Source organism: Falco cherrug, chromosome 9 (assembly GCF_023634085.1).
Source record: "Falco cherrug isolate bFalChe1 chromosome 9, bFalChe1.pri, whole genome shotgun sequence".
In the NCBI taxonomy this organism is placed as follows: domain Eukaryota; kingdom Metazoa; phylum Chordata; class Aves; order Falconiformes; family Falconidae; genus Falco; species Falco cherrug.
In genome coordinates, this window is record NC_073705.1 from 10,755,987 (window position 1) to 10,770,814 (window position 14,828).

At 58.6% G+C, this 14,828-nt stretch overlaps 1 protein-coding gene across 1 annotated transcript; it reads left to right on the top strand.

The window, feature by feature from the left end:
• Window positions 1-1,519: 1,519 nt before the first annotated feature.
• SAPCD2 (suppressor APC domain containing 2) lies at window positions 1,520-13,839 on the top strand. Its single transcript, XM_055721336.1, has 6 exons — window positions 1,520-1,963; window positions 6,754-6,887; window positions 10,507-10,653; window positions 10,802-10,903; window positions 11,448-11,558; window positions 11,941-13,839. The coding sequence occupies exons 1-6, from the start codon at window positions 1,561-1,563 to the stop codon at window positions 12,067-12,069; spliced, it is 1,026 nt and encodes a 341-aa protein (XP_055577311.1). The 5' UTR covers window positions 1,520-1,560; the 3' UTR covers window positions 12,070-13,839.
• Window positions 13,840-14,828: the final 989 nt, after the last annotated feature.

A 14,828-nucleotide genomic window follows, 5' to 3' on the forward strand; every position in this document is an offset into this window, starting at 1 on the left:
TAGAAGGTGGCACAGTGAGGGTCTCCAGAGGCTGCTGTGATTTACCTGGCAGCCTAGCTCTGACAGGACTGAGAAACTCCATGGAGCAGTGGCAAGAATGGGCTGAGAAGCCAGGAGTAGGACCAAGGTGTTGAAGGCAAACGAGATGGAGCCCAGCCCAGTCAGGGAAGCTGATGGTGAGGGGAGTACAGCAAGGGCCATGTGGATGGGAGAGCTTGAGGGCCAAACATCATTCCCCCTTTCCCTTTGAAGCCAGCTCAGAGCCAAGAGAAATCACCCCTGGCACACGGCACAGGGAGATGCCTGTGGCACAGGCAGCCTTGCAACCTAAGCACACAGACAGTGGCTAATCATATTTTCTGGCTGTCATGCTTCTCCGGCAGGCTCGCTCCCTGATGCTCCTTATCTCAGCATCGTGAGCATCAAACCAGGATGGGGGCTCTGTGGTGCCAGCACGTGGCAGCCCAGAGCCCCTCAAACGAGTCGTGGTGCCTGTGACACGGGAATCCTGACACTACGTCTTTGCAATCTGCTTTGTTGCAACGCACTGTCTGACAGGGAGTTTGCAGAGGAGGGAAGCGCCTTTCACCAGGGATAACGCGCTGTAGGATCTAACAATCACCACAAATTTCGGTGTAGAGAAACCCATTCTCTTAGCAATGCCAGTTCATACTAAGCTTGTCAGAGATACGATCTGAATCCTGTTTCTCTCACATTAGTCAACACTGATACATTTTTTTCCTCCTTTCTCCATGCCCATGGTTCCTTTGGGCCCCTGCCCCAGCTCCTGCTGGCTGGTGGCCACTGGTGCTGCACCAGCCACAGCAACTGGGATACCTGGACTCAAATCCCATGGCAAGCACCTGCTTCCCCTGTGGCACCGGCAAGTCAAGCCCACAGGACCTCGGGCCTCTCCGTGCATCCCTCTCCCGTGGGGATGGTGCCGAGGTGAGAAGCAGGACCAACGCTTGGCTGTGTTTGCGGAGCAGGCAGCGGGAGCCAACACCGTGCTCAGGGGCTTTTTGTTCCTGTTCACTCATCACGTTTGCTCTGGAGTCTTCAGGGGTGTAGAGTATCGTCCGGTACCTCTGCTTAAAAATAGAGCCGGTTTCCTTTCTGCAAGGTTACGGTGTCTTCGAGGTGCAAACACCCGACTGCCCGAAGCTCCGTTAGCACCGGCAGCAAAGCACCCATCGCGCCGGGGGGCAGGCAGCGGTACCCCAAGTTGTGCCGGCCGATCAAGCGATCCGCAGCCGCGGGAGCCGTGAGGCTCTGCCGAGCGGGTGGGCACCGGCGGGCACGCCGGCCCCGGGCGGGTGGCGGAGCCGCTGCGGCGGGCGCGGGGCGGGAGGGGGCGGCGCCTCCCGGGGCCCCGCTCCGCCGGTAGGAGCGGGGCGGGCGCCGCCTGGAACTCAAACCTCCGTCCTCCCCCTCAGCCAATGGCCAGCGCGACCGCCGCCGTCAGCCAATGAAGGCGCGGGATCTCCCGCCACCAACCAATAGGAGCGCGGGGGCCGGAGCGGCGAGTAACGCTCGGGAGCGGCGGCGGCGGCGGCGGCGATGGCCCCGGAGCGCGGCGACCGGTCGCTCCCCGCCGGGACCGAGGGTCTTCCCCGGGCTTTCCTGCAGAGCCTGCGAACTCTCTTCGATATCCTGGATGACCGGCGGCGGGGCTACGTGCACCTACGGGAGATCGAGTCCCGCTGGCGGGGAGCGGAAGCCCGGGAGCTGCCCGCCGGGGTGATGGAGGGGTTGCGGCGGGCGGCACCGGCCAGCGGGTACCTCACCTTCGAGCGGTTCGTCCTGGGGCTGCGCGCTGCCCTGCCCGGTGCCGACGCCCCGGCGGAGAGCGGCGGTGGGCGGCGGAGCGCGGAGAAGCCGCCGAGCCCGCGCTGTGCTGAGGAGCGGCGCGGGAAGAGCAGCGGGCAGGGGGACCCGGGGCCCAGCCAGCCCCGCGGCCGGGGTGAGCGGCGGGGCCGGGCCGGGAGGGACGTGCCCGGCTGGGTGCGGGTAGCCGTGGGGTGCGGGCAGCCCCGAGGTGCGGACAACCCCAGGGTGCGGGCAGCCCCGAGGTGCGGACACCCCCGAGGCCGGGGACTGCAGTTCAGCGGGGCGGGGGGGGGACCCGGCGGCTCGCAGCGGTCCCCGGGCGGTGCGGACCTGTCCCCCCCCCCGGACTGAAGCCCGCAGGCAGGGTGGAAAACCCCGCAGAAATGACCGCTGTCCCTAATTGCGGCTGGGGGTGGCTTTGATCCCAGCTGCGGGTAAACTGGGATGGAGAGCGTGCTGCCCGTCTCAGCTTGTGCTGCCCTTCGCATCTCTCCCCGTGTGGGTGCTGGTCTGTTTATAGCGGTGACAAGAAGAATTAAGGGCTTTGCCGTAACGTGGCCGTGGTTGTCCCCTGGCACAGTCTGTCGGTGACCTTCCTCGGGGGTGGCTAATGCGGCTGCTCCTCTCGCAGAGGCCCGGGGTCTCGGGGTGCCAGGCAGCTTCGCCAGAGCGGGATCTGTGATCAGGGAGCAGTGTGTGCTTGGGTGGGCTCCGTGCTGCGGGTGTGCAAAAAAAAAAAAAAAGGGAAAACCGGATCCAACTTTTTTCATTTAGCTAGTTCCATAGCGCTATTTACAAGAATAAATAATGAAGCAATAATTAAATGGGAAAGCAGCATCAGGTAGATGTGCTTTGCTGTCTCAAAGCGCTGTTTAGGCAGCCAGGCTCTGCAGAGCTCACTGGCAGGTCCCTGTGGATTCTGCCTCTCCCTTGGGATGTGGGATCTCTGTGCTGGGTCTGCCACCCCTGGGTGGCACACTGACCTGGGCAAGGGGGAGGCTACTTCACTGGCATCTCCGTTTGTTGCTACTTGGTAGGAGATGTTATAAGGCAACCAGGCTTCTGGACTTACCTGGTGTAGGTAATGCTTCTTTATTTAGACTTGTGAAGTGCCTTGACATCTAAGAACACAAAGGTCTGGTGAGGAGCTGATGTTTTGTTACTGCAATACTTAAGCACAGTGACTCCCTCTATCTTGGGAAAGCTGGGCTGGTTTGCCTTCCCTTCCCAGTCCCTTCTTCTGCTGGGTGGAGAAGAAACTTTAACCGTGGCTGAGGTTCTCTGCTTTCCTTTTTGCCTCCAGACCAATCGCTGGAGCTTCACCTGGGGGAATATTATTAAGCAGGCAGGTTCTTCTATCGTCGAGAGAGTAAATCTGGAAAAACCTGAAAAAAATCCTGCTTGGTAAATCAACAGCAAAGGGAAAGCTCTGCCCTGGAAAGGAGCAAGCAGATGGCTACAGCAGCTTTCTGGTTGCTGAGGATCTTTTCATTACAGACTGATGTTAAAGTGATGTCTGGAGCCTGCAGGCAGGGTTAGTGCCTCAACCCTTGCTGCCAGCTTCCAGCAGTGCAGGGCTGTATTTGGGCAAAAGGCCTGAATTTCAGGTTGATTCAGCAGCTTAATGAATGTTATAACTCAGAGTTACTCTCCCTTCTAGCTCCAGATCCTGCAGAGCTGCCCAGCGCTCCCTTCCACCGCAGAGCTTTCCCAGGGTGTGGTTGAACGGGTAGATGTTCTTAGCTGGCTGCGAGGGAGATGGGCACTGCCATGGCAGGACATGGCTCTTCCTCACAGTGGACAAATGTGCTGGATGCTGAGAGCTGCCCACAGGTCCAAGAAGCCCCATCTCCATTAAGATTATATCATTTGGGCTTGAGGCTGCTCTGAGCCTCCAGCTGCATGAGGTGGCTTCTGTAGGAACCCAACCAAGCACAGCAAGATAGTGTATCGGTGCCCTTTGGCTGCAAAGAGTCTGAGGAAACTCCCTGTCTGTGTTTTGGGGCAAGGAGGTGCTCACCAGATGCCACCCTAGCTCTGCTTTCCAGTCCAGGGGACATCTGCATGCTTCAGAGGTGATTTGGATGCGAATCATGGCAAGGTGGGAGAGGTTGGGGCCAGGTGATCCTCCTGCGCGTGCAGGGGCGCAGTGAGCCAGCAGGACAGCAATTCTGTCCCGTTTTCCCTGCTAACCTCCATTAGCATAGGGGCAGAAGTGTTTCTGAAGAAGTCCCTGCCTAGTGTCATCTTCCAGCTCCTCAGAAGCTCTCCCCAGCCTGGCAGTGCTGGGACAGCCCACAAGCCACTGCTGCGCACCAGCCACGGTCCCTGGGGAGCCAGCAGCATCTGCCGGCTGCGAGGATGGTGAGGCTGATCTTGGAGAAGTCACTGGGCAGGGAAGTCACCATGATGGCTTCCCTACCAGTGGTGCCTAGGTGGCCTGTCACAGCAGCATCCAAGCGTCTCAGTACTGGGGGGTCTCTACCCTTGTGGTTCCCCTGTGAGCTGAGACCTGGGGAATTTAAGACACAGAGTAGAAAGTGCCTTGCCCAGGAGGTCTGTAGTGGCCCTGGGCACTGCCTCCTCCCCAGCACAGCTCTTGCTTTTGCTGCTGGGGTGGCCTGGCTCTAGCAGCTGCCTGGAGAGCGGCTGAGCCCTGGCAGGGAGGAGGAGGTGGTGGTTTGTAGGTAGCTGTTGTTGTCTGGGCCATTGCCAGGGACAGGTATGTAATGTGTGAAATGACCCTGAGGTGTTTGCTCCATCCTGGCGCTTGCTCTGGCGAATGCTGGGCTCATGTCCTGCAGGAGTAGAGAGGCGTTGGGAGGGAAAAGGCCATCCCATATCTCATGGCAGGATCTCTTCCACCTCTGGTGAGCTGGTCCTGCTCTTTGCCTAAGAACTAATCCTAGCTAACTGGCAGGGACCCTGTTTTAGCCACTACATTGTCAGCTCAGGTGCACAGAGCTCTGTTGTTTGACCAGGAAACACCTTATCACAGGTTCAGCTCAGCTCAACCTGGCACTTCCAAGTAACAGCAGTGAAAACGTTTTAAACGTGTTTCTACCCTTTCAGAGGTGCTCCTGGTTTTGCTTTGGGATTCTGCCTATTGAAGCTACCCTTGGTTTTGGGGCTGTTCCTCAGCTTCCCAAGCAGGATGTGCTCCAGGTCTGCCAGGAGAACACGTGCGTGGTTGCACTGGTTTTGCTGGGTTCCTCCTGGGTAGATATGGGTATATGAAACTGCTGGCGGTTGGCAAAACAGATGAATGGATGATATCGAAGACTTTGTGTTTATTGACATGCTGGAGACCTGTCTGCGCCAGAGCAGTTGCTAGTAGAAGAAGCAGGATGCCATGATGGACCAGAAGGAGGATTTTTTCCATGCCATGGTGGCTTCTTTCTCCAGTGACACAAAGTGACAGGCTGAAGGAGGTGCTGTGCAGTGTTGCCTGCTGCCCCCTGAGCCCAAGTCCAGCTCCTGTTGCTGAACTGGTGTAAACGTGGCAGCACAGGCAGTCCTAGTATGGTGCAGCTCTGTCAGACCTCATTGCCTTCAAGGTGAAGGGTGGCTCTGGTGGCCCCAGCTGCCCTCTTGCTCCATATCCCTCTTCCACCGTATCCCTCTTCCACCACGTCCATGTGCTTGGCTGAGGAGACTTGTGGAGCAGTGGGCAGCAATGCGGTGGCCTGGGCAATGCTGTGCTCCCTGTCCCGGCACTTACAGCCCTCGGTGCCGGCATAACACGGAACATGCTAGACCTGTGCCAGGCAGCTCTGGCGCCTGGGAGCCGGCGTGTGCCCAACCCGTGGGAGAAGGATGTGGCGATGGGTGGGGGCGCCTGGCAGATACGTGGGGAGCGGTCCCAAGGAGGAGATGTTTTCCCCGGCTGCCTCGCTGCCTGCCTTTGCTTGCCTACCTCCCTGCTGCTCTCGTTTGAAACCCAGGTTGGGAAAGAAACTCTCGAGGAAACCTGTGTGCGGGGAGGGGGGGGGGTGAACTGTAAGGGCGAGGGGGTGAGCATGAGGCAGGGTCTGCTGGGGACTCAGCAGGAGACCGGGGCAAGGGAGGCACAGCAGGCTTGCTGCCCAGGCACACCTGGGGAGGGTGCTAGCTGCACCCTTAGCTGCCCCAGCATCATGGTGCTGCTCTGCCAGCTTGGCCAGGAGCAGGGATCTGATCTGACTTGGCCGTGGCCACGGGGCTGTGTTTCTGGCGAGTGTGCGAGGGCGGACGTGCAGGGCTTGTCCCGACTTTCCTGCAGGTACCCAGCCAATACCTGCTTCGGCATAGGGGCAGCGCAGACAGGAGGTGTCTGATCCAGCCTAAAACCTGCCAGAATGAACTTAATCTGCAAAAATAGGTTATGTGTGGATTTGCACCACGTCATGTGTTTGTAGTAGATCAGTCTTTTGCACGGTAGGATGTTGGGATTGTAATAAAATACTGGAAAACCTACAACCTGATTTAGACGATGGACACGGGGTCTTGCGGGGGGGACACGTGCATGGCCAAGCCCATCACCAAGCAGGAGCTGCCTTCAGGAGGAGTCAGATTCTTGGCAGAGCCTTGTGCGACCTGAGTGGGAGCCAGGGGTCCCATGAGGACAGGATGAGGGTAGGCAATATCACTAATGGTTTAGTTGCCTGTGCCAGGACTGAAACAGCACTGCCTGGAAGCTGCCTGCTTTGTGCAGAATATGACCACTGAGGTCTGTTGCCAGCCTGGTGCAGCCAAGGAAGTTGTTGGTGAAGCCCATCCTGCCCGTACAAAGATGCAAGCACGTGCTCGGGCCAGTGCTTTGCTCAATTTCTCCCTCCTGCCACATCTGTTTGCAAGACCACCCTGCAGATAGTCCTATAAAAGTGCCCGTGAGGAGTTTTTTGTTGCAGGTGGCAGGTGGCCTCATGCTTTCCTCTGTTACAGGTGGTGATGCTAAGGCTGCTGTGCAGTCCCAGGGAGATGGCAGCCATCCAGGGGCTGGGGACACTCGGAGGCATCAGAGGGGACGTGCAGAACACCGGAGACACACCATCACCAACGGTGTGGACTTCAGCACGGTAAGGGGATAGCCCTGCCATGGGCTCCAGTAAAGGGTCCCGTGGACCCTGGGGGAAGGTGGATTGCAGGGGTCCCGCACCGCTGACACCAGCTCCGTTTGGGCTGTGGCTCCCTGCTGCCCACTCTGCACGTGAGAGCCGTGGGGTGTCGGGCAGATCCTGGTATTTTGGGTACAAAGCTCTGTTGATGTACATGGAGGTCCTGCCGTTACTTCTGAGGTGCTTTCTGTCCCGAATTGTGCTAGACAAGCAGGGGGCATGTGTTCTGCCTGCCCCCAGAGTGGGGTCAGCCCATGGAGCTGGCATTGGACCGCACGGATGCCTTTGCTGTGGGCAAAAACTTGGGCAGGGAAAGGCAAACGTGTAGCTGCAGGAGCAGGTGGGTCTCTGGGTCTTTCAAGCACCCCAGCGAAGGTCAGGTCTGCTCTGTGCTGGCAAGTGGGGGTGCTGAGCTGTTCCCCCTACCAGATGTTCTCTGTAGGTCAGAGCTCAAGCATGCTGATTCCCCTGGCTCCTGAGAGACCTTTTGCCAGAAATGCAGAGAAATCAGCACTGAATTTAGCCGGGCAGCCCAGAATGGAGGGATCTGCTCTGAGCGGAGAGGCTTGGATTAGATTGCCTGGATGAAGAGATCTGCACTGCTCCAAGTGGGATGGAGGAGCTGCCTGGGCATGTTGCCCACAAGCTCAAGCTAAATTTTCCTGGGAAGAGAGCCAGGACCAAGCCTGCAGGATGAGTGATCGGTGGGATGAGCTCTGGCTGGTGTCAGAGCCGTTGCTGAGGCTGTGACCGGCAGTGCGGGTGGCTTCGATTGCAGCCTGGCGCTGGCCTTGGGGGACATAACATGACCTGGTGCCTGCCCTGGGGAGGGGGGCAGCTGTGCACGCGTGGTTTGCTGGGCTTGCAGCCATACAAGGGGTAGGGGTGCTGGTGGGCTGAGGGCTTGTCTGCTGGCAAGGAGTAATAAATGTGCCTGTGGGTGTCTGGGGATGAGTGTCTCTGGCTCTCAGGGTTTTGGTGGCTGGGAGCTGCTCTTTCAGGGAGGGGAAGGTCCCTCCTTCCCTGTCAAGGCTCATAACCCACGTGTGCAGCTCCAGGCTTGAGCCCATCACTACCATGAGCTCAGGGTCCTGCCTGGTACTGGTGAGGAGGGGCTGGTGGCCAATGTGTCTCACCAAGAGCTGGGGTCTGTTCCCAGCTCCACCACAATTACTCTTCCTCTGGGCTTGTGTTGCCCTTGCCTCTGTTTTCCCAAGTTGTGGGGGCAGCGGGAAGGAGGTCCTCTGCCTTTCTTATCCGCTCCCCAGTGTACCCAAGTGCTGCACTGCCTTTCTTATCCTACTCTCCCAGAGAAAGGGTGTCTGTCCCTGTCCCCCAGGTGAGGACCCTTCCCTGGCACCCTGGCAGGAGCCTTAGTACCTGGCAGGTACTAATCTCACTTCTGAGCGTACAGAGACGGTTGGAGCAGGTCTGAGTCCAGCAAGGACTGAATCCCTGCAGAGTGGTGCTGCCACCATCCAGCCCCAAACCTCCCCCACCCCCACCCCTCCCCACCCCCCATGCTGGGAGATTGTTGGGCCTCCGAAGAGACAAGCTGTGATTAAGCTAATTTGCCTAATGCCCCGGAGGGGGATGGGAACACTGGTATCCATCCTGCATCCTGACGGGTTCATCCTGAACAGCAAAGCAGAGGCATGGGGGCTGTGCTGCAGCCTCAGGACCCTTTGTGCCACCAGAGCTGGTGTCTGCTCAGCTGGCGTTTTTCAGCCAGTCCATCATTGATCAGCCTATTTCCCCATGGCCACAGGGGGTGGCTGGGATGAGACCTGTGAGAGGCCGAGCACTTTCATTTGTAGGCAGCCCAGGGTACAGCACTGTTCCCTCCCCTTCTATCCGGGGTAGCACCAGCCAAGTCCAGTCTTCCTGTCCCAGAAGCCGCCTCTGCCCCCAGAGCATCCCATCCTTAGTGAGGTGCCATCTGTCCCTGCATCTGGCATAGTTGGTGATGTTCCACTGCTCTGTGGGATCCTGCCTCTTCCTCCAGACGCCGTGCTGGCCAGCAAACCTGGTGGGACCAGGGCAGGCCGGGCAGTCACGGGCTGCAGCCCGAGCTGGGTGGGGGTCCTTGCCATGTACAGCACCTTCTTCATGCCCCTCAGCAACAGCCTGCATAGCACCAAGGCTCTGCGCTTCTTCCTGTGGGTATGTCCCCTTTGCTCTGTCTGTCCATCCAAGCGTGTTGCGGGAGGGGGTTCATGTTGCAAACAGCATTTCTAGGAGCAGCGGGAGCAAGGGCAACCCTGGCATAAAGAGTGGCTGGTGTGGGGTGGCTGGGAGGTTTGGGGGCTTGCAGTGGGGATGGGGAAGTGCTGGTGGCCTGAAGAAGGTCTTGATGTCCCTGGGGCCGGGGATCTGTTCAGGGTCGCTTCTAGGCTGAATCACCCCCCTCCAGATGCTCTCCAAAACAGCAGGAGAGGTTCCTGAGCATCCAGCAGCTTCTGGGGGATCCAAGTCCCACTGGTGCCTGGAGGAGGCTCTCCTGGAGCTCAGTGTGTGTCTTGGGTGGCGGAGGCCAGGCTGTTTGCAGCAGGGAAGGCAGTGGCAGCAAGGCAGGCAGCTCCCCCATGCTCCCCGCATGGAGACAGTGGGGCAGGAGCTGGAGGAGCAGGCTGGCACAGCTCAGGACAAGTAGCATGGGAGCCTGGGGCTCACTGGGTGAGGGCTGATGAAGGGCTTGCTGCACAAGTCACTCTGTTCTCCAGGGATGTCCCTTCTCATGCCCCCTCTGTGATTGCCGGCGGCAGTGCAGTGCTGAGGGACAGCAGGAGAAGGTGGCAGCCGAGCAGGGGACCCCATGTCTCCTGGGGTGCAGACCACTGCTCCCGCTCCACTGTGATGGAGGGGCTGAGCCCCCTGCCCTGCAGTGGCCTTGGCATTGCCACAACCTGGCACAGGGTCCTGCTCTGTGTGTCCTAGGGGGGTGGTCTGGGGGCAGGAGCCCTGGGCAGCCTTGTAGCAGCTTTCCAGGTGCATAAAGGTCCCTGTAGTCCTCTCCGGTGGTGCTGGTGCTTGAACCTGAAAGACTGGCAGAGACACTCAGCAGAAAGGTATGCTGTGGTCTGCTCAGCTCAGAGATGCCTTAGGGGGTGAAGCAGAGGGGGGAGTGGAGTGCTGGGGAAACAAGGCTGCAGGTTTTCCCCTGGCTTCCAGTCTGCACATTTAGCTTGGCTGCTCAGTGAAAGCCGTGTGTGTCTGTGCTGCTGGCTGATGCTCACTGCCGTGGGGAGATGTGCGGAGCAGCTGCAGGCCCTGCTCTTGCTGCTTCCCTGGATAAATACAAGGTGGGGAAGCCTGCTGCCGCAGCGGGGAGCAGGAGAGTAGAGGTGGCCTGAGTGTCCTTCACCCGTTTGAGTTGTTCTCCCAAACTGGAGAACTCTTTCTCCAAAGCAGCATCAGTCAGCAGCCATCAACCCACTCCTCCGCAGCTTTTCATGGGGAGAGGGGCTGAGGCCCCTGCCCAAATCCATATTCCTCCATGCCTCATGAAGAAACCAGCTCCTAGGGCTTGACAAGGCGTTGATGAGAAGGGGGTAACATCTCTGCATGCTCTGTCCTGCAGCTGAAGCACATGAAGGAGCTGGAACAGGAGAAGGATTTCCTGCTGCAGGGTCTGGAGCTGGTGGAGCGTGCCCGGGAGTGGTACCACCAGCACATCCAGTTCATGCAGGAACGCCAGAGGCTCCTGGGGAAGAACAAAACCAGTGCTGTGAGTCTGGGGCTTGTTCTTGGGGTGCCCGTCTGCTTGGGAGGGTCTGGAGCTGCTCTGTGGGTTTGGAGAACGGGGCTGGGACTTGGCTGGACCTGGAGCTGGCCCCATGGTAACCCCCAGCCTCTTCTTCCTCCTCATCCCCCAGGACTTTGTCTCTGAGGGCAGCCAGAGCCACCTGGGGCGCCTGGTCCCCAAGCTGCAGGAGGTGAACCGCTGCCTGGGTGACCTCCTTTCCACCACTAGCAAGGTGAGAGCAGCAGATCAGCACCTTGTGGTTGTTTGCGTGACCTTGGCACCCATCCTGTCCCCCTCCTCATTCTGGTGTCTGGGCTGACATCAGAGCTGCCAGAGTTTCCCTGGGCCCTGGGGAGGTGACTTGGCTTTGTGGGCAAGATAGGGGATGGGGAACAGCCAGGACAGCACAGCTGGTCCTGAGCTGGGCTGGAGGATGCTCAAGGCATTTGCCTGGCTAAAGAAGATACCCAAAAAGGTGGAGCCATTGTCAAGTGAATAAGGAAGCCATCCTGCTGAGATGCTGAGTCAGCCCTCTCAGAGCTGTCTGTCTCACTGGGCTCCTGGCAGGAGCTGGGCACACTGGCAGGACTGCTTCCCACCTGTGCCCACCTTGCTGCAGACCCTGTGATGGCCTGTGCTGGGATCTTAATCCTGCGCTGGGCTTCACTCAGTTCCCTGTGTGCCACAGAAACAGCTCCTGGCCTTGGAGAAAGGCTGAGGAGGGCCACTGGAAAGGAGGCTGGATGTCTCATCCCTTCCCTTCATCTTCTCTGCAGCCAGCAAACCCTTCAGCTCTGAGCAGGCTGGTGCCCCTGGCGTCCCCAGCCTCAGCAGGCTCCCAGCAAGCCATCAACATGCTGAAGGAGCAAAACCGGCTTCTCACCAAGGTGAGTAGGGGTATGGGGGGAAGAGGGGGGGTGGGATGGGGATGGGAAAGAAGTACGAGGCAGTGGAAGGTGTTTCTTCAGCTTGGCCAACCGTGGTCATCCCAGAGAAGGGTGTGTGGGCTGCACCTGGAGACCCTCTGTCATGCAGCTGTGTGCAGCTGTTTGCTGGATGAGGGTCCGTGGGCAGGGACGGGGTCTCCCTGCCCGAGAAAGGCAGGTCTGCCACGGGAGGGTGCAGACTTACAGCTGGGGTCTGTGAGCAGGGCTGCTGGGGAAGGGGCACTTCTGATGCCCCTGCCAGGGCTGGGCTCACTGCTGGGGTTCACATCCCAGCACCCACAGGGCAGCAAATGCCAGCGTTTTCCTCCTCTGTCCCGTGCAGGAGGTGACTGACAAGAGCGAACGCATCACCCAGTTGGAGCAGGAGAAATCTGCGCTGATCAAGCAGCTCTTTGAGGCTCGTGCCCACAATAACCATGAAACGAGCCAGCTGGACTCCACCTTCATCTAGCGCCCGTCTCCCCGCTCCCCAGCCTCGAGCTTTCCCAGGGGTTTCGTGGGACTCTTGCTCAAAACCCATTGCACCCGTTGCTCCAGGTGTCATATCTTGAGGTCTGGAGCCACAGGTGGCATCTCTGCAGGAGGAAGCCAGGAACGAATATCCCTGGTCCCACCTGGGGAGCATCCTCGCACTGCTCTGCTGCTGGGCTTTCCAGCCATGCTGCTCTCAAGCTGCTCCTTTTTCTGGCTCTAAACAGACTGCAGGGACTGTACCCCAGCCCCGTGACCCCCACTGTGCTGGGGGAGATGGCTGCTGCCCATGCTGCCCGCACAGGAGGGAGCTGCTGTGCCCTTGGCCTGACTTAGGCGGAGTTTTGGCTGCTCTCAAAAAACCATAATGCATCTTAAACATTCAGCTGGCATCTCCAGGCAAGCCTGGCTGTTGAAGGGTGGCCCGTCCCCTGCTTGTCCTGCTGTTGGAAGACAAGATTGAAAATCCACTGAGGCAAGCCTGGCCCCTCTCTGCTGCCTGAGTTCTGCCTGCCAGTGACATTATACTGGGCCAGAGCAGCGGCCGAGCTGGTGCTCCTCCTGGCATAACCCTTCTTTCCAGTTTGCAGTAGTGATGCCATAGTCACTGTTTACACGTCTGCAGGCTCCTGTAGTTAATGAGCCACAGACCCAAACGAGGTAGCCCATACCTCTGAGCTGCTGTTTCAGGCTGTTTGCAGGTTGAGGCAGACACCTCAAGGCAAATCCCTTTATTTGGCTTGACCTGGCAGATGTTTCCCTATGACTGCCAGGCTTACATTTTTTTCATGATAACTTTAAAATGAGACGTGATGTCCTACAGCATGAGGATGCTAACACAAGCCTGACTTCACGGAAGGGCTTTAGGACAAGGCTTTGTATTTAACTGAACGTGGGTGATGGAGTGGAGGCTGCTGGGCTCTTTCCTTTGCACATCTCCAAGTGGAGAAGTGGCAGCTTTGTCTGTCCTGGTGGTGGATGCGGGCTCCCCAGGGTGATATCCTGAACGTGAACTGCACCCCTCTCCAGGTCTCTTACAGGGGTGGTGGTCTTAAGTGTGGGTCCTGCTAGACTGGTGCATCTTAGGATACCTCCTCCTTCCCACCCAGCTCAGTGATGACGCTTGAGCTGAACAATGTCTTCCACTATGGCTTGGTACTTGGTATTTATGGTACTTTCATAGGAAATCTTTGTGAACCCCCACGTAGCACAGGCCTGGCTCTCCGTAGCTCCAAGACCAGGAGCTACTTTCTCTCCAGGGTTCTTTGATGCTCTGACTCTCCTGGCACGATGCTGGGATGCAATGCACAGAGCTGGGCAGAAGGTGCTGTACCTACCCTGTCCTGGGCTGGGCACCACAGAAACCAATTCCTTCCTCACTCCTGTTTTTATCTGTCCAGTGCTGTCCCACCCAGCTCCTCTCTTTGAGGCTGATCTTGACCTGAAGCTCACTGCAAGGCATGAATCCTTGCTCTACCCCTGCGCCTGCTGCCCTGTGCTGGAGTGGGGATCAGCAGAGTGCTAGGGAGAGGGAGGAGGAAGAGGAGCAAGGCCAGGGCTAGTTGTGTCCCCTATCTCAGGAGTAGGGTGTTAGTTGTCCCCTGGGCATCGGTGCCTGCCACCTCTTTCATGATGCCATGTCTGGTGTCCAGTGCCTGTTTTGCCTGAGGTTTAAATTAAAAGCGACCCTCTTTATGAGGAGGGTCACCTGTCTGTAGGGATAATAAAGTGGGGTGAACCATTTAATTTATCCTTCTGTCTCTCTGCCTAAATCAGCCCGTCTACAGCTGCAAGCCTTGAAGTTCCTGACTGTCCTGTCCCACGGGATGCAGGGTGAGCTGAGGTTGCACGATCACAGCCTGAGCGTGAGGAGGAGCCCAGGGGGTCTCTGTGCCAGGCCATTTCCCCAGGCCCTTTCCCCTTCCATCTGGGCTTCCCTGTGCTCTGAGGCTGGGGACCCCCTGGTCTCTCCTCACAGCCGTGGGATGGGGTCACGAAGCCACCTGCACCCCTTCCAGTGCTTGTAGCTTCATCTGGCTGCTTCTCCAGCACCAGGTGGTGCTGGTGTAGTTCACAACCTCCAATTTTTTTAAAACCCCTTCCTCGGAGCTGGCCCCGTGGTGCTCTGCAGTGGCTTCTTCCTGCAGGGGCAGCCAGAGGGGACCAGGCTGGCACGATGCCCTGCGGCGAGCATCCCTCCACTCTGCATCCCTCCGCTTTGTGCCGAGCATCCCTCTGCTCTGCATCCCTCCGTTCTTCGCCGAGCATCACTCTGCACTGAGCATCCCTCCACTCTGTGCCAAGTGTGGCATCACCCCCTCCAGGCAACCCGGAGGCTCTACGCTGGCCGGAGGTGCCTTTCTTTGCCCCTCGGCACAGCCAGGCTGTGGGGGGAACTGGGACCCCCTGCAGAGCCCTTTGGGGTTGAGCCTCCCTTGCTGGCAGCGGAGTCAGGAGAGGGACCCGAGCCAAGTCCCCCGCAGCTGGGAGAGGGACCTTGGCCGCGGTCTCTTTCAAGGGATGCTTAGGGCAGCCACGAGTCCCAGACGGAACAAGGAGGGGGGCGATAATTGCCCTCAGTTCCCGTTATATGCCTTCGCTTGGATGTGAAGTCCGTGAGGGTTTTCAAAGGAAAGAGAGGATCATTGTCCCCACTCAATGCTGCTCTGTGCAGAGCCAGCGCAGCAATGTCCCTGCTCTGGCCCAGGGGAACATCCCGGCTATGCTGGCCCTGGGCCC

Coding starts and splice junctions, on each gene's coding strand:
- SAPCD2 (XM_055721336.1), top strand. CDS start 1,561: ATGGCCCCGGAGCGCGGCGACCGGTCGCTCCCCGCCGGGACCGAGGGT. Junction 10,654..10,801: donor GGAAGAACAAAACCAGTGCT/GTGAGTCTGGGG, acceptor CTCATCCCCCAG/GACTTTGTCTCTGAGGGCAG. Junction 11,559..11,940: donor AAAACCGGCTTCTCACCAAG/GTGAGTAGGGGT, acceptor TGTCCCGTGCAG/GAGGTGACTGACAAGAGCGA.